Here is a 21,846-nt window from a genome sequence, read left to right on the forward strand (position 1 = left end):
TTTTTGGTTTTTGATGTTTTGAGGTGAATCTGGTGTTACTATAAAAGGGAACTCAAGGTGGGGGAGGGAGGGACAGAGAGAGAGAGAGAGAAGTGATGCTTCTTCTGACCGGGAGATGTACATAAACATGTACATCCTTCAACATGCCTCCGAAGGCATCTGTGAAGCAAGTTTTATTTGAGTCCGGGTTGTGAGGAAATTGATATATATGTGCATGGGAGAGAGAGACATGTTTAAAAGACAAATATTTATTAACTGAAACTACTTCCATTTCTAGATAGCCCTATCAGTTAGTGAAATAATAACAACATTAATTATACCATGGGGTGGGGTGGGGAGAGACAGAGCTGCCATTTGGAATTTTAATCTCAGGATCCAAAATGTTTTGGGTCAGCTCTGGGAAAACTGCTAAAGGAGATACAAAGAAGATTTGGGGCTTTCATCCTGCGATCACTCCCTCATTGTGGCTCACATGATGGTCTCTCTTTCAGGCAGTCCTGGCCCTGTGTCAAATCTGGAACTGTCGGAGCAGCAGGACTGGCAGGTGAAGTTGACGTGGACACCAGGAGATGATCACAACAGGCCTATCAAGGGTAAGAAACAGGGCTGAGTGCACTGTGGTGCTTAGAGCCAGCATTGCCATGTTACCAGTTTGGAATCCTCACTCAAAGCCTTCGAATTCTTGGCTTTTCTTCAGAACTCTCTCACGTGGGATGTGTTTGGGTGGGAGGGCAGGATCCAGTCATACCATGGGTAATGGCAGGATGGGGAAACATGGGGGGCAGCTATTCCCCCCACCAAATAAATCATAACCCTCAGATTTCCTGATTTCATTTTTTAACAAACCTGTAGAACCTGATATGATGCAAAATGTGCACACACTATTACCTCTTTGTTTTGCAAAACTAGCCTGATACCCTTTTCAGTGTTTTACTTTGCCCTCCCCCAATTCCTGCCCATAAACTTTATCTTCCTCCTGTACCCCTATTTCTTCCTTTCTCAGCAGCTACTGAAATCACCTCAGCAGAACAACCATATTCCTCCACAGGTCCTCCACACAGGTCCTAGCTGCATTTAAAACAAAGACAGGCTAAATACTAGAGTTATCTGCAACCTGAACTTGTTTTACAAATTGAAAGGCATCTTTGGCCCCGATTCTCTGTGGATGCAGAATGGCATCTCTCTGCTGTTTCCCTGTGGTGAAGGCCCTATTATTATTTGCAATAGAAGGCAGGGTAGAAAACGAGTTCTTCTTGAAGCCAGGTGGGCCTTAAGGACCATGGCTGTAAATGCATCATAGCACTTCCCTGCCGCTACCAATGTATTTTGGCATTTAAACTGAGGTGCTTTTTGTACCTGGGTCTGTTTGTAAAGAATCTCATTAGTATGCGCTTTAGACTCACAGCTCATTTTTGTAAGTATAGAACTAAACATCTCAAGTGGGGCAAACAACTGTTAGAAAGTGCTTGTCTCCTGAAGGTATTCTTGTCAGAAAGCCATAAGGGGTTGGTTCTGACTCCTTGCTGGGTTTGTTGCTGTATTATGTGTGAAGCAATGCAGTGCTTCATTTGAGATATACTTGGAACTGGAAGCTCTGTTTAAGTCACACATTTGCTCCAGTGTTATTTTCGTTGGTGTGCTCAGACTGGCTGCAGGAAAATGAACGCTTCTGAGCATGTGCAGAGAATGCATCTCTTTCCCAGTTGGTTGTGGTGGGGCTTCCCAGTCAAAGGCTGTGATGACCTTGATTTTTTTCTGGGAGGAGCTTAGTCTAACTATTGACATGGCCTTTACTCTCCCCACAGAGTATACTGTATTTTGTGACGAAAGCAACTTTGGGCAAGGAAAAATGGAAAAGTTAACCACTGTACCAGGAAACCAGCCGTGGGCCACGCTTCACCTTTCTCCATTCAGGAAATACAACTTCTATGTGAAGGCCAGAAATGATCATGGGGACAGTCCGCTAAATTCCCATCCTGTCAGCTATGTCACAAATCCTGCAGGTAAGGAGGCTGACAATGCCAAGGAGAAGCATGTTTGGGGCTTAAGTGTCATCGTTCCCTGTAGCAGGGCCAGCCCATCCATTAGGCAAGGTGAGGCGATTGCCTCGAGCGGCAGGATCCACAGGGATAGCAGATCCAGGCTCCAAGGAATGCATTGCCAACTGTTGCCATGGTGGCAGCAGCAGGTACTGCATGATCTTTGGAGGCTGAATCTGCTGCTTCCTTGGCCTCTTGGTGAATAGGAGGGGCTGTTACTCTCCTCCCACTCTTGTTCCCAATGTAGACCTTTAAAGGCCTAAACGGCCTCGGTCCAGTATATCTGAAGGAGCATCTCCACCCCCATCGTTCTGCCCGGACACTGAGGTCCAGCGCCGAGGGCCTTCTGGCGGTTCCCTCCCTGCGAGAAGTGAGGTTACAGGGAGCCAGGCAGAGGGCCTTCTTGGTAGTGGCACCCACCCTGTGGAACGCCCTCCCATCAGATGTCAAAGAGAAAAACAGCCACCAGACTTTTAGAAGACATCTGAAGGCAGCCCTGTTTAGGGAAGCTTTTAATGTTTGATGCATTACTGTATTTTAATATTTTGTTGGAAGCCACCCAGCCAGATGGGCGGGGTATAAATAAAAAAAATAAAAATTAAAAATTAAAAATAATAATTATTCCTTGCTCCTGATGTAGATCTTCATTTTGCCCTTCTTCCCTGGCAGTGGCAGTGGGGCGTAGGGGTGGCATTTTGTGTTTCGCCTCAGTTGCCAAAGTTTATTGAGCCAGCCCTGCCCTGTAAGAATCAACATTGCTTGTGATACACAGACAAATGGGGCCCTGCAACAAAATGTTACAGCTCAGAGTGCTTCTGTTCAGGGCTCCAGCCCCACTATTCCATTCCTCCCCACACCAGGCTTTCCTCTCCCCCCCCCCCACCGGCCTGCAACAGGCAGAATTTCATAGCCATTGAGCATGCACAGATCTTAATTGGACTGTTTTAAGGTTTTTCCTCTGTTAAGTCTCCTGTCTCCTAAATATTTTTTGTTTTTCTGAAAACCTTGGGATTTCCCCCCAAGCCTGCTGTTTCCTCCCTCATGAGTGATACTGTTTTGGCTACTCACAGCCCAAACGTGAGAAAGAGAGGGAACAAGTGGCTTGGCATAAGAAAATGCCACTATCTGCCTCTTAGTCATGGTGGGTGCTTTGTCTGAGCTGATATATAAGCAAACCTAACTGTGCTCCATTGCTTTCTAGCCCCTAAGCGGAATCCATCTGATGTCAAAGGAAAGGGGAACGAGACTTCTAATATGATCATCACCTGGACGGTAAAATATAAATATTCTTGCAGCCCTAGTCTTGGTATCCCTGGATCTCCTCCTCCTCCTCCTCCTCCTCCTCCTCCTCCTCCACAGTGTTAGTGGCATGGCTGACTTAGCAGCATGTTGAGCCATAGCTGTCAACTTTTCCCTTTTCTTGCGAGGAATCCTATTTGGAATAAGGGAATTTCCCTTAAAAAAGGGGAAACGTTGACAGCTATGTGTTGAGCAGATGCAAGAGTTGCTGTTGAATTTTGCCTAAACCTAAATTCTGAGGTGAATTTGGGTATTTCTGCAAGGCACACAAGCAATATGTTGCTGGAGGCCAGTTGCTTTGTATGTGTGTTGCTTTGTGTGGTCCAACTGAGCCACACATATTGTCTTCTTGTAATCTTAACAAATAACCTTGTAAGGTTGGTCAGTATTATTATCTCCATGCCTCACATCACATATTCAGCACTTTGCTCTTGCACCTCTGCTGCAGCATTTGTCAATGTGCCTGCTAAACAAGTCAGAACACAAAGAGCCGCTCACAGCATGGGGCGGACCTAACACAATGCATAGCGTGTCCCCAGCAGAAGTCACCAGTGGAACGAAATCAGGCAGACGTTAAGGTCTGAACGAAAGTCACTCAAGGATTTGTTTGTTTGTTTGTTTTGTTTGCATGCAGCTTTATGCCACTTTCCCCCAAACTCAGTGTACAAACAAAAAAGTCATAATACTTCATAATACTACATATAAAAGCCCTTTTAAACAAAGTCAATCCCAAAGCAATCTAACATAACGAATCAACCACAGGCCATCCCGATTAAATTTATCCCAGCTGATACAAGCTGATACAAAACAAACATTTTTTTTTAACATTCAGAGCATTTCACATACATGATCTCAGTATTCCTTACAACAACCCTGTAAAGTAGGCCAAGCATTCTTAACCCTTTATTACAGGTGTCAGGGGCACTGAAATGGAGGTGGTATTTGAACCGGCTCTGTCCAGCTCACACTCATTTCACTTTCAGTCACTATATTTAGGATTCTGGGAATAATCTTCCCCTGAGTGAGACGGGCCAATGACCCTCTTGGTTCTGGGGGATTCCCGCCACCCTCTTCTCCTTTCTTGGCACACATTTTGACTAATGGCGCTGCTTCTTCTTTCTCACTTCCTGTGTCCTCTGCAGCCCAAATTACATGAGGGAGGACCTGCATTCACGTCTGTCTTTTGTGTCCGCTATTCCAGCCCTGCAGAGCAAGTGTGTGAGAAAGAGAGTGAGAGAGTGAGAGAGTGGCCTCTTCACTGAGGTGGCACGTGGAGTGTGCTGACACAGGGTGCCAGAGTGGGGTGTTTCTATTGAGGCAACACAGTGCACACACGCCACTTGGGCCTTTTATTATCTTCGCTCTGTTTGGGTTTGCTGTGTTGCTTGCATTCCCGTGCAAAGGGGCGGCATGTTCGCACTGCACTGTGTTTGCTGCCGGCATTGTCCCCAAATGCTTGCGCTTGCCATAATGATGAGGACTGTGGGCTTTGTTCCCAGGAGGGAGCTGGTGCCAGACGCTTCCGTTCGGGGAGGCAAATACCAAGTTCAGCTAGACAAATGTTATCACAATACAGGCGGTGGAGGGGACACTGTGTGTTAACCACAGCTGGCCTGGCATTGGTTGCCCCTCGCAGTTCAGTCTTGGCCCTGAGGGAGGGTTGCCATGTGGCTCCCATTTCCTGTTTAACCCAGGATGGTGGCTGCTGTCAAGAGGAATTATCTTCCTGATGATGACTTTTGTTTGGAACACCAGAGGGTATGGATTAGCATTCCCTCCCCATCAGAGGGCAAGGTTGCAACCTGTGGGGTATCACTTCAGCCTCTTTAGGGGAACTTAATGTGCCTGAATGCTCCCTCGAGTTAAATAAAGAAATTGCTGCATGAAGCAAATAAGCTTGTAAGTTTAGAAACATTTTCAGCATAAACTTCCCCCTGATGTTCTAGGGAGAGTTTTTCTCACTCTCTTCTTTTTAAGTAGAAAGAACAGAAAAATGCATGTGTGTCATCATCCCTGTAGTCTGAAGTGGGTGCAGTCCAGGACTCCAACCCCACAGTTTGCCACATGCACCCACCTCTGGATACAGGTATGATGGCTGGTATCAGGTTTGTACCACGGTTAAGCTAAGTTCATGATGGAGAAGCTCATATCATATATAAGTTATGTCAATATTTATACTTATGATATGTGATGAACCATAGAAATAAGTTCAAATTCACACACCTGTTCACACCAGGGAGAAGCAGCATCTGTTGAGCTTCTGCCTGCTGTATGACTCTCAAAAGGTTGGTGACATCCTGCACCCACATCTACCTGAAAACTATGGCAACTACCCATCTAGTGAAGGAGTGGGAAGCAGCTTCTTATTTTTATTATTCTATTATTATTGTTGTTGTTGTTGTTGTTGTTGTTGTTGTTGTTAAATTTATATACTGCCCTTCATCTGAAAATCACAGGATGATTCACAACATAAAAATACAAAATGAGAACATAAGATACATAATAAAACGAGAGCAAAAGCAGACCAATAACTCCTCCTCCACAAACACATTTAAAAGGCCATAGGATTTTCAATCAGCCAAAGGCCTGGTTCTAGGGAAACATTTTTGCCTGGTGCCTAAAGATGTGTAGTGAGGATGCCAGATGAGCCTCACAGGGAGAGCCTTCCACAGATGGGAAGCCACAGAAAATATCCATTCTCATGTTGCCACCCTCTGGGCCTCTCATGGAGGCCTCAGCTGATGATTGCAGGGTCTGGGTTGGTTCATATGGTCTTTGAGGTATTGCAGTCCTGAGCCATTTAAGGCTTTATTGGTCAAAGCCAGCATTTTGAATTGTGCCCAGAAAGCAATGGGCAGTTGGGCCAGGATCAGCGTAATATGCTCAAACCATCTTGCCCCAGTGAGCAACCTGGACACCAAATTCTGCACCAGCCAAAGTTTCTGAACCATTTTCAGCAGTATAAGGTGTTGCAGTAAAAAGCCTGGGCTTCACTTGGCTATGAAAAGACAACGAGGATGGTACCTGGCAAATGTCCCTATAAAAGAACAGGAATTTACTTTCCATTCAGGCCGTGTGTACATCAGTATTTACTCCAGCTCCAGTGTGCCCCCCACTGTTGTTTGAAGCGAAGTACCCCTGACATTAGCCACACTCCAGCTTTTTGAGGAATACTATTGAATTCACATTCCCTCAAACCAGGTTCCATTCAATTTGAAAATGAAAGGAGTGGTTAAGTTGAGGTGTGCACGCTGGAGACAGCTGTTGTGCATGCGCAGATGACAGCACATGCACAGCTGAGAGCTCCAGTGATTGGAGTTCAGCGTGGGGAAGCAAATCAGCTAATGGGCATGGGGTGAAAATATCCCCACCCCCAACTTGGTGTGTACAGAAGTGTAAGAAATGAGCTTGAAACACAGCAGGGAGTGGAGGTGAGGCGGATAACAACCTTGCAGTGTTTTAAGTGACTAATTTTTACATAGCCTCAGTTCTGGGTTGCCCTGCTTCAACAGCAGCCTAAAAGGCACAGTAGATTGAAATTTACAGGTGAAGCATTTCCTAGCATAGAAATTTTAAGTGGTGAAGTGGGGAGATGAAAAAGGAAGGACAGCACCTGTTCCAGACCCCAACAGGAACAAAGAAGGTTGCAAGGTGCTAAAGGGCTTTGTATGGTTTATTTCCCAAAGCATTCCAGTTTTCTGCTGTTCCATGTTTCAGGTGTAAGAATGCTTTATGCAGGGCAGTAAATTACTTTTTGCATCTCAAACGAGACATTGTCTTATTTTGTAGTGGGTAAAGAAAAAAGCCAACTCTGTTGTATTTGTTTTAGCTTAGAGGGACTTCCCAGAGTGAGATCTTTAACCCAGGGTAAAACTGGGAAAGAAGCCCAGAAGCATTGAAAGTTCCATAGCCTCGTAAGAAGTTTTTGTGAACAGAAGCATTTAACGGGAAAGTTCTCCTTTGCTTTGCTCAGCAGGTGATAGCAAGTGGACCAGTCTCTTGTTAGTAGTGAGGGAGTAGCACTGAGTAAAAAGAAGTGATGGGGAGTTCTATTCATTGGCATCTCGTAGCTTAAATTTCAGCCTGTGTGGGATTTTTCGCACAGGGTAGAACTGGGTACATAAAGCCCATTTTATCGCACAGAAAGACAAAGGGTATAATTCAGTGTTCTGCTACAGAGATTGTTCCATCAGCACAAGCATTTCGACCTCCACAGGAAAACAGTCTCCGTGTTCCTTCCTTCTGTGGGTTCTCCTGACCCTCCAGAGTGGAACTGGGGAAGTGGGGGCACATGGGGAGGAGAGCAGGGAAAGCCCCGCTGTGCTAGTGGGAGTCCTTGCGCTACTTCTGCTAAATGAACCACGTTCTTGAATCCGGCCCAAGGAAATCTGTTATTCAGGAGGCAAAAAGTTCATATTGCTTCTGATGAAGAGTTCTTACACTTGACACCCACCAAGGCATAACAACAGCAAAAATGGAGTGCTCTTGAAAACAAACCTTACTGTTTCCTTCACCTTGTGAGGTTTGCCTCCTTGTGCGGGAAGTCTTGGAGGAACAAAGCATTGCCTTTTCAATTTCTGCTTTAGGCAGTGATTAAAGTCGCAAGAGCCAAAGGTCAGTGAAGAAAGGTGTCAGAGCCTAGCAGGGCCGGATTTAGGTTTGATGAGGCCCTAAGCTACTGAAGGTCATGGGGCCCTTTATATGTTCAGCTGTCCTTTGTCAACAACAAATTGTCGCTGTTTTTTGTGTTGAATATATGCTATTGTAATTTATGGACCTAATACTGTGGGTAAAACCTCAGCGCCTAGGACTTGCCGATCGCATGGTCGGCAGTTTGAATCCCCGCGGCGGGGTGAGCTCCCATCGTTCGGTCCCAGCTCTTGCCCACCTAGCAGTTCGAAAGCACCCTTAAGTGCAAGTAGATAAATAGGTACCGCTTTATAGCGGGAAGGTAAACGGCGTTCCGTGTGCTGCTCTGGTGCCGGTTCGCCGGAGCAGCTTCGTCACGCTGGCCACGTGACCCGGAAGTGTCTGCGGACAGCGCTGGTTCCTGGCCTCTAGAGTGAGATGAGCGCACAACCCTAGAGTCTGTCAAGACTGGCCCGTACTGGCAGGGGTACCTTTACCTTTACCTTTTAGGTATCTAAAGCCATTTACCACTGTTGCTGTATGTAGGTTTTATTTTATTTGTTTTTTATCTTATATTTTGGAAATGTACATCCAGTTTTTTTCCATTAATTTTTTGGGGGGCTCCCAAGAGAGTGGGACCCTAAGGTATAGCCTGTTTAGCTTATATGTAAGTCTGACACTGGAGCCTAGCATGGAGTGGGAATCATAGAATCATAGAGTTGGAAGAGACCACAAGGGCCATCGAGTCCAACCCCCTGCAAGCAGGAAACACCATCAATAGATAGAGCCTTTCCTCAGGTGGGGCCCCCTTGGTCTTCTAAGCCACTGCCTCCCCCTGCTGGACCCTTGGAAAAGTGTGACACTTCTGACGCAATGTTTCTCTGGGGCCGTGTCCAACTTTTGGAGCTAAGACCACACATCAGGAGTTAGAAAGATATGCTTCCAGTGTCTGGGCTGCTGGACAAGCCCTTTCTCCTGAGACCCCAATGCTCATGCATCCCTTTGACCAGGAGGGGTGGGCGGGCGTGGGAAGAGGATGCAGCAGTTTCCCTTCTTTTCCGGGTGGGGCAGCCAAGCCCATACCCAGACATCCATTTAACTCAGCTCCTCCTGTGATCCTTCTGCTGGCTTCTCTTTCATATGCACAGGGCAAGTGTTTACTACTGCAAACAGAGGAAGAAGGTGGAGAAAAGGTCTGGGGTGGGCATGGACAGGAGCTCCTTGTTCTGTGCATTTGAAAGTTAACCACTGGTTCTCCAGCTGCTGTCCTGGCAGGCCTACAAGGAATTCCCTTATATATTTCAAGCATCCCCTCTGCAGAATTGGGGCCTGTCGTGCTGTGGCCTCAGGGCTGAAGAAGAGACAGCGGCTAAAATGGCAGACGTAGACCAAGGCAATCTGAATTCAAATCTCATTGGGTGCTCCTTGAGTAGGTCACTGAAGCTTTCCCTGCAAAAACCCACTCTTTAAACTGAATTGGAGCAAAAGGCAATCCACAGAAAACCCAAATTGCCATTTGTTGTGATTCAGCTTTAAAGAGTGGGTTTTCCTGGGAAAGCGCTTGGACACGGAGTGTTGGACCTGCCCCTGGGCGGAAGGGGGTTACAGGTAAGGGTGGATAAGTCCAGAGTGAAAGGGGTCCTGCTTTTCCATTTTCTCCCAACACCAGGTTTGCCAAAATAAAGGAAGGAAAAGTACTTCATCACTTAACCATAACTAGCACAGAACTCACTATCATCAGAATTTTAATCTGTTTTAGTATTTTAATTTTGTTTTTGTATGTTTTAAAGTAAGGTTGTGAATTTCCAACCATTTTATTGTTTTGTCTTTTTTTGTAGACTATTTGAAGTTTTCTTTACAATCAAACAGTGTATAAATTTTATTAAATAAATAAATGAAATGAAAACAGCCTGTAAGGTTTGGTGGCTTCCCCCTGATCCCTCCCCCAAGGATCACACGATCTCACGCAGGATATGTCTTAGCCAAAGAGCTTTGCCATGATGGTTTAAAGTGGCAGCTGCATGAACAGAGGCGAAAAGAGCTGGGAGGAGCCGCAAGGGAAGCTCCATGCATTTAGTGCTTCTGAGCACTAAGAGACGCCTGGTTGGTTGCTTTTGGGGTAGAGAGGCCTCTGGCCTGATCCAGCGCAGGTGCTCTAATACTCAGCATTGCTGTTCCCCATTCCTTTACCTCCTCTGACCCCACCCTCACCCCTTCCCTTTCAGCCCTTGCCTCGCAGGGAGTGGAACGCCCCGATGCTGAAATACCTTGTGCAGTGGCGACCAAGGAACCACGAGCAATGGAACACGGTGGAGGTGGAGCGCCCCCCTGTGGTGGTGACGGACACCCCTGTCTTTTCGCCCTACGAGATTAAAGTGCAGGCGCAGAATGGCTTTGGCAAAGGACCTGAACCACACACCACTCTTGGCTACTCTGGGGAGGGAGGTGAGTAGGGAGTCGGGGAGCTGCTATTGGGGAAGGGGGAGATGTAGTGACAAGCGTGTCCGTTTGGATTTTTACCCATCGAGGCCACCTCAGGTAGGAACACCTCAAACAAAGCCAGGTTAAAGCCAGCAGAACACCTTTTAAAAAAGGCATATTTCATCATGGGTGTCTTACTAGGATCAGAAAAAGTGTGGCTCTGCTGTTGCTAGGTTTGGGGGAGAAGCTCACTTCCATTCAGATTTTAATGCAAACCTACCTAATTCAGGGTTGTGGCCAACCAAGCTCTACTCTGAGCAGACGTATTGAAATCAACACGATTGTGGGTGAGATCCTGCCCATTTTGGGTCTTGTGTGAAATTGGCATGAACGGCAGTGTTACTTCTTCGGCCGTGGCAGACATGGCAAGGCACACAGTGATGGCACAGCGGGACATGTGGGCAGCGGTGGCAGCAACAGATATCATGGTAGCAGCAGTGTACTTTCCGAAACAATATGCAAATTGAAAGGCAGCTGCCATTTGCATTCTTCACGTCTCTGTATTTTGTGCTACAGTTCTCCCAGGAGGAAGTGTGCATAAAACATCATATATTAGTGAAAATAACATGCACAATCACTTGCAAACCTTTGTATATTAGACAAAATTGCAATGCAAAATATATGTATTAGGAGAAATTTGCACTAAAATGCTGGCACATTTTTGAGGACTTTTTTAAAAAAGCCTCCTCACTTGTCATATTGCTTTCCAGAACAATTAGGTCCACACCCAAGTATCAGGCCTGGCCCCGACATTAGATCAGGGGTGGGGTGGCTAACCTTTTGGGGGCCAAGAACTGAATTGACCTATGCTCAATTGTCCAGTGTAAATGTAAAAGTGGGCATGGTAAAAAAAGGGGGGAGGGAAAGGATGCATGGGTTGGATGAGGGACAAAACCCCCTTTTGACATCATAAATTCATAACAGGGAACCTTTGAGAACAGTCAGTAGTTTTATAAAAAATTAAATTATTTTTAATTACAAATTTGAGGGACCTTGGGGTCACAAGAAAAATGTGTGTGTGTGTGTGTGTGTGTGTGTGTGTGTGTGGGCATGGGTTTGAGAGATTTATCTTTTCTCCCACTTCTTTCCCCGGGAAAACCTGCTGTTTACTGCTGAATTGGGACAAACATCAGTTGGGTTCTCTGCAGATTGCTGTTTGTTACGATTCAGTGGTGAACGGTAGGTTTCCCCAGGGAAAGCGGAGGGAGAAACAACCCCCCCCTTGCACCCTTGGCTAGAAATCATGGGACAATCAGATGAGCCCTTAATGTGATTTTTTGGGTGCCTTCTGGGACCTTTGGGCCACAGGTGAGCCACTGCTGCAGTTGGTGAGGTGTCTGCCCAAGGCAGTCTCCTCAGCCTAGTTGACACCCCTCAGGCGCAGCCGAAGGCCATGTCCCTGTGCCAGCCTTGATGTAAAAGCCACCTGCCAGTCCAGCCAGTTTGGTCTCAGGTAGAGAAACGTTTTGGGCCTGCTCAAGCTCTCAGGCCCTCTCTTCTTCTTGCCTGGTCACATCTGAATGGGATTAATTGCTCTCCCGACAGTACCCGAAGCCGTCCCTGAGAATATGGGAATTATGGTGATCAACAGCACAACCATCAAGATTTCCTGGACCCTGCTTCACAGACAGAAAATTTTTGGCCACCTCAGGGGATTTAAGGTAAAGGCAAAACCTCACCTCAGTAGCAGGGAGGGGGCAGCATCTGCAGGGGTCTGTTCATTTTTACTTGTGTGTTTTCAGAACTTACATCCCACTCTTCAAATAAATTTCCCCGGACCCATTACAATGCTGCTCTGTCACCAGCAAAACCAAAATAGTAGCACAGCACAGTCCTGGACATATCTACCATAAAAGAAGTCCCAGTGAGATCAATAAGACCTGGTCCCTGGTCAGGTGGTATAGGATTGCAGCCTAAATTATTTGAAATAGTAAGCCGTTGCAGACTAAATCAGAGCAAAATAAGAGAAATTTATAGAAGCAAATTGTGGTGCAGAATTTGGAATACAGTACTTTGCTGCAGAATTATTATTGTGTTGTTGTTTTTTTTAAAATAGTTGAGTATACACATACCCAACTGGCCTAAAGGATTTCAGTACAATGCAAAACAGCTCTGCCAACTCACAATAATTCTACTGTCCCAGCCAGAATTTCATCCTTCTGCCCAGCTGCCATATTGACTGCACTGAACGCCAGGATAAAATGTTGTATTTAATGTTGCTTCCTTGCTTTTTTTTTAAAAAAGGCCCTTTGAGAAAGAGTGAAGATGTGCTCAGAAACATTCTGGACCCATATAGATTAAACTGTTCTTATTTTATCTATAAGCTGCCTTGAGTCCCTGTCAGGAGAAAAGGCGGGGAATAATAATAATAATAATAATAATAATAATTTTTTAAAATTATGTACCATTAAAAGGGCAAAGTCACTCTTTACATGATCAAAAGTACATTCCCATCAGGTTTTTTTAAAACCTTCTTCTTGGAGCATGGAGGCAATCTGCACATGGCAAGAGGCACTTTGCACAAAGGGTGCCAGAACCAAACTGGGGGTAAAATCTCTGTTCCTCTCTCTCCCCCTTCCCCAGATTTATTATTCAAACCTTGGGACCATGGCAGAGCACAGCCATCGTCAGGTCTACCTTCACCCCCACCCCCATGGGGACCTGGAGATTGAAGGGGATGTGTCTCAAGTCACCCTGGGGGGCTTCAGGCCCTGGAGCCGGTACCGACTTCAGATGAGTGTGCTGAACGGGCAGGCCGAGGGACCCCGCAATGAGGCCCTGGAGTTCAACACCCCGGAGGGGGGTAAGTGCCCTAAGCCCATCACCCTCAAACCGTCCACATTTTATCTCCCCTCAACGCATATGGCTAACCTGCTGCTAACTTTATGCTCCTCTTACCTCTAGGGGCTGAGCCCTCCCACCGCATTCTGTGTCCTTGTTTTGTTAGATGCAAGTACCAAAGCATACAGAAATTATAACAGTAATAACAACAACAAAAATTCCAGCAAACCTCAGCGTAACGTTGGGTAACCTCATTTTATCCTACAACAGTCCTCTGTAGTAGGTTGTTGTTGTTTAAAGGGAAAAAGAAGGATACATTGCAACATTTTTAAAAACTGAGGAAAACTGCAATAATAAAATAACCATAAAATATAATTAAGGTTACAGAACTATATTGTATATGTGTAGTTGCATAAACTAATTGTTTCCCTTAAGTTACTGTATTCATGTGTCACTATGGTTTTGACAAATACTTTCCAAATATTATTAAATTTCCCCATGCAATAATCTTCGTCTCAAAGCAATCTGTTCATGAGTTGCAAGAGTTGTCATCTCATCTATCCACTGACTGAAGAGGGCCGGACGTTGGTCCTTCCAATGTATCAATATCAATGTTTTTGCAGATTCAAGGGCACAGAGAATCCATTTATTGACTGATTGTCAAAACTATAGTTTAAGATGATGTTATCTTCTGAAATTTTTAATTCTTTCCCCACAATGTTATTTATTCATCCTAATACTTTCCCTCCCAAAACTTTTCCAAAACTGAACAGTGTATAAACATACGTTTCAAGGAAGCAGTTTTCTTATTGCATCCGCAAGCGCATGTTGTTGATAGACCATGTTTATGTAATTGTGTATGAGATAATCTAATGATACTTTAGAATGGAAGCTGAAACATTATCCCATTGTTTAACTAAGATGGAGCTTGTTAATCCTCTGGAAAAGGTTGTGCTGAGATATAATAACTTGTTCAAGGTAATCCAGTGAACTTTGAGCCTGAGCTAGGATATGAACCTGGCCTTCCCACATCCAGGGGTAGCAGTCTGGTCTCTTGGTGCGCCTGCTCACTTTCAGCTTTTTAGCCCCAAGAAACTTCTGGAATGGGAGTGTTTCTTTTCACCACATGTGGCCCACTTCTTCCCAAATGCTTCCTCTCACTATCTTCACTCTCCTTTTCTCTCTCTGCCTCCACACACAGTGCCCAGTCCCCCAGCATCCTTCCACTTGGACTGCATCTCAGATACGGCACTGAAACTGGAGTGGACACCCCCCAAATTCCCCAATGGGAAATTGCTGAGATACAAGTTGGCCTTCCAGCAAGGTGAGTCCGTGGAAGGGTTTGTCTGGCCGCTTGCAGTGAGGTTGGTCTGTGGAATACTAGGGGGCTTGAGAGGCATTTGGTTGGGCATTTGTCCAGAAAAACAGCCCAAAACTATTCTTAGTAAAAATAAAGCATACTGTACTTTGGATGTGGGGGTATAGATGGTGTTTCTAAGCATACTGCTGCTACTGTTACTTGTAATATTGCCAGTAGTGACAACTAATAGTGACAACCCTAATTGTTAATGCTCCAACCCTCTCTGCTTTCTTGCGCCTAGCCAACCAGACAGCCAACCAGACAGCGCTGGAATCCACCTCCTACAGCATCAGTGCTGAACACAATGACTTTAATCTCACTGACCTTGCCCCCCATACTCCCTACAAGTTGTATTTATGGGCAGAAACCAGTGTGGGGCCAGGGGAGCCATTTGTTCTGGAAGAACATGCAATGCGCGAGTCAGGTAAGTGAAGCCTTATGGATACGCCCTCCAAGGAGAACTTGTGGCCCTCCAGATATTGTTGAACAACTCCTGTCATCCCGGATCACTGGCTATGTTTTCTGGTGCTGATGGGAGTTGGAGTTCAAGAGCATCCAGAGGGCCACACATCCCTGTCAAACCCAGGAAGAAAAAGAGAAGATGTTTCCTGTGGAGGTTGCACAAACTCCCTGCTTAGGACGAGGAGGACAAAACTGGAGCAAGGCCACCCCTACCCCCCTGCCATAGCCTGGCCCTTGGGCACTGCTCCCATGGCCACCCATAGTTTGCCAGTTTTGTTTTTTGTAAGTTAAAGTAGGTGCCTTTGAAAAGAATAAGAACAGGTTGTGAGGAGGACTTTTGAATAATCCTTGATGTATTTGTTTGCTGGATTAGTGATAGTGTGTGTGCTCCTTTTTTAAAAAAAAATACTCTTGAAATTAAAATAGAAATTGTATTCACACTCAGAGATTATAGGATACAGCTGTATGTTCTGGGTCAGAGATGGGGAACCTTTGGCCCTCCAGGTTTTACTAAATGTACTCAAGGTTTCTCACTGACCTTCTTTTATGTTGTTGGTAATAAGGTTCAAAGTCCCTGGCACAGCTTTTAGATGAAGGTTCCCAGACAAAGGCTTTTGTGGGGGACTCCGGTGTCCCCAGTAGGCATACCTGATGTCCATACGCCACATGCAAAGAGAGTGATTCCTGTGTTGATCCCAACATGTAGATCAGGGACTTGCAGGATCAAAGGCCAATAGATAATTATGGCTTGTTTCAGAAGTGACATCAAATGATAAAGCACTATGTGAACAAGTCCTGCATGCTCTCTCATCCCTTCATGTGCCCTGTATCAGTTAGTTTCTCCCTCTTCAGCAACAGAGTGCTTTGTCATTTCATCCTAACCAACATGCTTTGGTTTGTGCATGATAAACCATGATTTGAAGCTGATTTGCAATTTCAATTTGGAAGGGGAAGTGCAAGCCATAGTTTCCTGTTTCTGACATAGTGGTAAACTATGGTTTGCCCCCATGAAAGAAGTAACTAAATAAAGGGGCCGCATGGGGGTAAACATGCAAGCCTGAGCCTCGTTCATGTGTGAATAAGCTGAGCACTTGAGGCAGAAGATCCAAGGTGTAACATTGCTTTCTCACTGATGAATATAGGAAATATTCTTCCATTGCTTCAGCATTCCAATGGAGAATTTTCTAGCAGGTTTGCACTCTGCTAGTCAGAATGATATGTTTCATGGCATCCATGATCCATTGCCTGGAGGTAATGCATTGCTTTGCAACAAGGCTGCCTCTATGATCAACAACAAGTATTAAGACTTGAGTCCACCCTGGGTCTTGAACTGGTGTCCTGAGGGATGTCAGACAAAGACTCACTCTGCATGCCCCCCCCCCAAACTGCAGGAACCCTCCATGCCAACCAAGGAAGCCTTCTTGCACCAATAGAACATAATTGGTCAGGTGATACTTCAAGACCAGGCTTTCTTTCTTGATTTCTTGTCTGGGGAACTAGGAGATTCTTCTGTTGTGTGAAGATTGCCTCTGCCTTTCTCCACAATTGGCAGACCTTTCTTTGACAGACAATTCGTGTGAATGAGGTGGTGACAAAGCTTTCAAGTTGAACTATTGTTTGTACTATTAGTCTAGAGGAAGTCAGAGAATGAGGCCAGCTCAGTAATTCTATGATGGTCAGTTCATTCTAAAAAGGGGGTATTGTGCTATCTGGTGCTGTTCTTGTGCGGTGTGTGTGTGTGTGTGTGTGTGTGTGTGTAATGCATCAGCACAGCAATGTGCATTTTGGACTCACCTTGGTGTTTCAGTTATGGGGGTTGTCATGACAAGTTCCTGCAGTTCAGAATTTACCACTGGCTTAGTAGCAGTGGTCAGTAAGAGAGGGGAGACAGGGAGCAAGACAGAAGACTGGGCAAAATTGTTTGGATCCAGAGATCTGTGGATTCCAAAGGAAGAGCAATGGTTCCAAGATGTTAGGAATGGGCAGGCATCTGAGGGGCGGGCAGAAGAGCCACGGGGTAGGAGGATGATCCAGGGGAAGGAGCCAGTGACTTATGGGGTTCTGTGCCACTCGTGAGGCAGGATCTGTCAGGGACTGGGCAGAGGAGGAATGGTGGAGACCGCCTCCCCAGCCTGACCCTTCCAGGGAGGAGGGAGAGGAAGACAGCTTAGATTTACAACAGGAGTTTGAGGGAGGTCGCAGCTCAGAGGCAGACGAGGGAAAAGTTGGGAAATAATGGGAGAGGAGGAGAAGGAGGAAGCAGCAGCAGGGGGCAACAGCTGACAGACAGAGTGTCTTTAGAAAGCATTCCACACCCCACCTCCCAGAACCCGGCGAACCTTGAAAGTAGGAGAGCAAAGGGCTCAAAAGCAGAGGGCATGGAGCAGCACCCATAGAAGTGATGAATGGGGAGCTGGGAGAGATGAGGGATGGAGATTCACTAGGGACAACACCATTATCCAGAGGCTGGGTTCTATAGCCTCTCTCTGTAAGTACTGAATAAAGAGAGGATGGTAAGAAACATTCCCTTGTCTTTGCATGTTTCTGGCAACTGGCTGGGAGTCGCTGACAGCTGCCTGACAGGAGCTGGGGGTGGGGGAAGAGGAAGAGGGAAGAGTCTGGGAGAAGGAGGCAGGGGCAGAGTTGTAGCAAGGCAGAGGCCGAAGAGACAGTCCCAGAGAGAGTCAGACCCATTAGAATCTCCATCCTCTCCCACACTGTCTCCAGGTGTGGAGGACAAGGAGGGGCTTAAAGCGACAGGAGCAGCTGGAGCCGCCACTTGCTTGTACTCACTATATCTGATGAGGGGGTTTAGGTGAGCTGAATGGGGTGTGGTTGCATTGTTGCTGCAAATTAGAGTATAATTCTGAAGAAGTAGCTTCCTAGCTAGCTAAGTAGCAAGAGTAGTGTGTATATTTGTTGCACCTTAGAAACTGATGCGATCAAGTGCTTTGCCAATAGAGAACTACATTTCTGATCGCTTGTCATCATTGGGGCTGGAGTGCTTGGAACACGAGAGCAAGCAGTGGTGACTCATGCAGCAAGTTCTCTGCTGGGTGACAAGCTGTCTACCACGGAGTGGGATTGCCTAAGGGGAGAGGGCCCTTGCTAAACGGTGCTTTTGGAGGTGCAGGAAGAAGTGCTACTTTCATTTCATGTGGCTGCATTGCAACATGGGTTCTGGGTGGTGGTTTAGAGAGCCAGCAATGCCAACAGAGGCTGCTGGTGCCATCACTTGTGCCGCAACCTGCTCACAACCAAGTGAGTGCTTGCTGCAAAAGCAACAGTCCGCCACATTCTCCACATCTGACTCACAACCTGCTCCAGTAAGGGTGGCAGGTCCCCTTTCTACCATATGAGCTTAAAAGTTCTTGGAGGACCCCCAGTTTCAGACTTCCACAGTCAGACATATCTATCACTCTTGGTAGCAGAAAGAAAGGAAAGCAACACTTTATCTTGGTTACCTTCCCCACTCCCTTCAGAATCAATGATTCTCAGAAAACAAAAATCTATGCCATGTTCCAGATTTATCTGTGGTTTTTTTCATGCAGAATTTCAGGATGATGGGCAGAGAAGATCAATCCATGCATGGGATCATAGGGTATCACTTCCAGATGCTTTTTCTGCCTTGATTATGTTGTTTTTCTCTCTGGAGGGCTCTGTAGCAAGGCTGGGGGAGGGGCCCTGTGGCCCTACAGATGCCCTTGGGCTTCAACTCCCACTGGTCCCCAGCCAGTAAGGCTAATCGTCTGGGGTGTTGGGAGCTGCCATCCAACGATGTCTAGAGAGCCATAGATTCCTCGTCCCTGCTCCATGGAGTTAATCAGGCATTACTTTCTGTTGTCTTCTTAAGGAAGGCATTGAAATGTTAATAAATTCCTCTGCAACCTTGTTTTTCTTTCTGCCTCCATGCCCAGTGAACCTGAGCTTTATGAATATCAGTTTGGGTGAAACAGGGAAGAACTACACCACCATCGTCTGGACCCCACGACCCAACCAGCGAGATGTGGAAATCAAAGTCCATCTTATGAGCAAGACTGGTAAGAGCAAGCAAAGGTGGGCTGTGGCCCTTTGGATAAGGTGGTGGGTGGTGGGTGGGAGGGGAAACCACAGCAACTTTACCTTCTCTCATAGTCTTCGTGCCACCAGAGAAACTGAGATGCTACTTACTGTAATTTTATAGGTGTGGTAATTGAGAAGGAAGGATAGAGGCTTTCTCATAGCCACCAGATGACTCCATCGGTCAACCAAGTCCATAAATATCCTGCACATTTAGCAGTGTGCACTGGTTTTAATCTCCCCTGCCAACAGAAAATGGACTGTGTTGCTAGAAGCTGGAAAAAGTGCCAGGCATGGTCACTTGGAAAATGTGGATTCTCTTTGCTACTGAAACAAAAAGAGCATAGGGCAGGGCTGGAGAACCTTGGTGACCTTCCATATGTTTTTGGACTCCAACTCCCATGAGCTCCAGGCAGCTTGGCCAGTGGGTTGGGGACGAAGGGTGTTTGTAGACAACAACATCTGGAGGACCACAGGTACAGCACAGATCTTCCCATCTCAGCCTTCTTTATGATTAGAATTCAGTGTTCAACCTCTAAAAGGTGAATAGTTTAGTGAATAGATTTTGGACATACTATTCATCCTTCTTCATCAAGTTAGGCAAATGGCATAAATGTTAGACATTTATACACTGAAGTGAAATATTCGCATTACCGAGTATTGATAAACAGCAATATTTGCAAAGGAGGATTTTGAAGAGAAATCTGCTTGGGTGAGTGGGAGCTAATTAGTTGCTGCTCTGACACACAATGCCCTTTCTGCAGGCAGGCAGGGATGGGATGGAGCAGAAGACTATCCTCCATTCCTCTTCTGCTAGTGTGGATGATGGATATTTCCCAATAATTTTGCTCTTGACATGAACAAATTCTTCTCACAAAAATCCTCCCAAGCCAGCAGCAGATGTCATGAGCCCGTCTGAGCATCTGAGAACAGAACAATATTGATGGCATTTAGTAACAATACTGACAGTTTCTTAGTCAACAACTTGGAGAGTGGAGGTTGGTCCTTAAATTCGGAAATAACATAGTTCTATACATTTTTTAAGGAGAGGAAAGGCAGTACACAAATCAGCCTGTGCTCTTAGTGTCTGCTGGGCAGCATCTGCAGGCCAGTTTGTAGCTCAGGCATGGGCAAACTCAGCCCTCCAGATGTTTTGGGACTACAACTCCCATCATCCCTGACCACTGGTCCTGTCAGCTAGGGATGATGGGAGTTGTAGTCCCAAAACATCTGGAGGGCTGAGTTTTCCCATGCCTGTTCTAGCTAGAGATGGGGGAGAAGTACAATTAAGTTTGTATTTAAAGGAAAGTCTACTGAATTCACACTGTCCAAAAAACACTGCACAAGCCAAAACACAACCACCCTTTGAAATTCACATTCACTGAAAATTACAAGGAAGTACTCCAGCCAAGTAATGTGTAAAGGTGCAGGGATCCCTGACTGTTAGGTCCAGTCGTGACCGACTCTGGGGTTGCGGCGCTCATCTCGCTTTATTGGCTGAGGGATCCGGCGTACAGCTTCCGGGTCATGTGGCCAGCATGACTAAGCCACTTCTGGTGAACCAGAGCAGTGCACGGAAACACTGTTTACCTTCCCGCCAGAGCGGTACCTATTTATCTACTTGCACTTTGATGTGCTTTCGAACTGCTAGGTTGGCAGGAAGTAATGTGTATAAGAGGTTTATTATAAGAGGCTTATTATCGAGGTGCATGCAATGCATATATTAGTGAAAATAACATACAAAAATGCATTCCATTAGGGAAAGTGTTAATATTAGGGAAAACATGCTTTGCAAAAAATGTGTATATTCAGCAATATTGCTTATAAAATGTTCACACTAAACCACTGGTGAATCTTACAAGAATTTTAAAAAATAAAACAAACAATTATGTGTAAACATGGAGAACTGAACTTAAGCTTGGAAAAATGAAAGGCTGAAAAGGTCAGGTTTGCTCGCGCTGACTTCTTCTAACCCAGATTCAGGTGAAAGGGTGTGGCTGCCGAGGGGACTGAATGCACAGTCTGGTTTCCCCCTGTCTCTCCCTGTTTTCTAAGCAGATAAAGAATCGTGGCGAACCGTAGGGGATGCCAGCTCCAGCCAGGGCTCCTTCAGCATCCCAGACTTGCAGCCAGGCAAGCAGTATCGGGTCCGGCTTGTGAAAGCGCACCGCACTGGGGAGGATCAGACCATCTGGGAGACAGAGGTTGAAACTAGTGGCGTAGGTAAGTGCTATTTTGGACCAAGGGGTTGCATTGCTAAGGAGAGTGGTTCTTTTGCTGGATCAGTGAGCAATAACAAGACCAAAAGGTGAGGAAGGATAACAAAGAGATTTATTGCAGCTTGGTTACTACAAAGAAAAAGATGGATTTTTAAAAAAAAAATTTTTAGAAAATCTTTATTAATTTTCATATAGACAAATATACATGAGATACATAACATACATGACATAACATAAAATACAGAAAACAATACAAATGAATAAAAACAATGAAATAAGAAAAGATAGAAAAACAAACATAAACAAATACAATATATTACACCTACATGACAAATTAAAATATATAACTTCCAATAATTCTCATTATACTACTTACATTATCTGTATTCTTTGGACAGATTCATATTACTTTGTTTTGTATATAGACATATAATTCACTATTGTATTTCAAGTAATTCTTGGTTACCAATTTCACTGTATTTCTGCAAGTATCTTATCGTTAGTACAGTACATTTTT

The 21,846-nt window shown here is 45.5% G+C and overlaps 1 protein-coding gene across 9 annotated transcripts in view; it reads left to right on the plus strand.

The window, feature by feature from the left end:
• The window catches only part of L1CAM (L1 cell adhesion molecule), a 91,914-nt gene that overhangs the window by 56,117 nt on the left and 13,951 nt on the right, over positions 1-21,846 (plus strand). For 7 of the 9 annotated variants that reach the window (XM_081844506.1, XM_081844508.1, XM_081844509.1 and 4 more), the window contains 10 exons: positions 496-593; positions 1,806-2,003; positions 3,241-3,311; positions 10,193-10,412; positions 11,994-12,109; positions 13,032-13,251; positions 14,431-14,553; positions 14,831-15,013; positions 18,969-19,091; positions 21,166-21,333. In XM_081844506.1, the coding sequence (XP_081700632.1) occupies positions 496-593; positions 1,806-2,003; positions 3,241-3,311; positions 10,193-10,412; positions 11,994-12,109; positions 13,032-13,251; positions 14,431-14,553; positions 14,831-15,013; positions 18,969-19,091; positions 21,166-21,333 (1,520 nt within the window). The remainder of the gene's footprint in view (positions 1-495; positions 594-1,805; positions 2,004-3,240; positions 3,312-10,192; positions 10,413-11,993; positions 12,110-13,031; positions 13,252-14,430; positions 14,554-14,830; positions 15,014-18,968; positions 19,092-21,165; positions 21,334-21,846) is intronic. The other 2 variants (XM_081844507.1, XM_081844510.1) reach the window with 1 other exon arrangement.

This window comes from Podarcis erhardii, assembly GCF_964252035.2.
Source record: "Podarcis erhardii genome assembly, chromosome: 17".
In the NCBI taxonomy this organism is placed as follows: domain Eukaryota; kingdom Metazoa; phylum Chordata; class Lepidosauria; order Squamata; family Lacertidae; genus Podarcis; species Podarcis erhardii.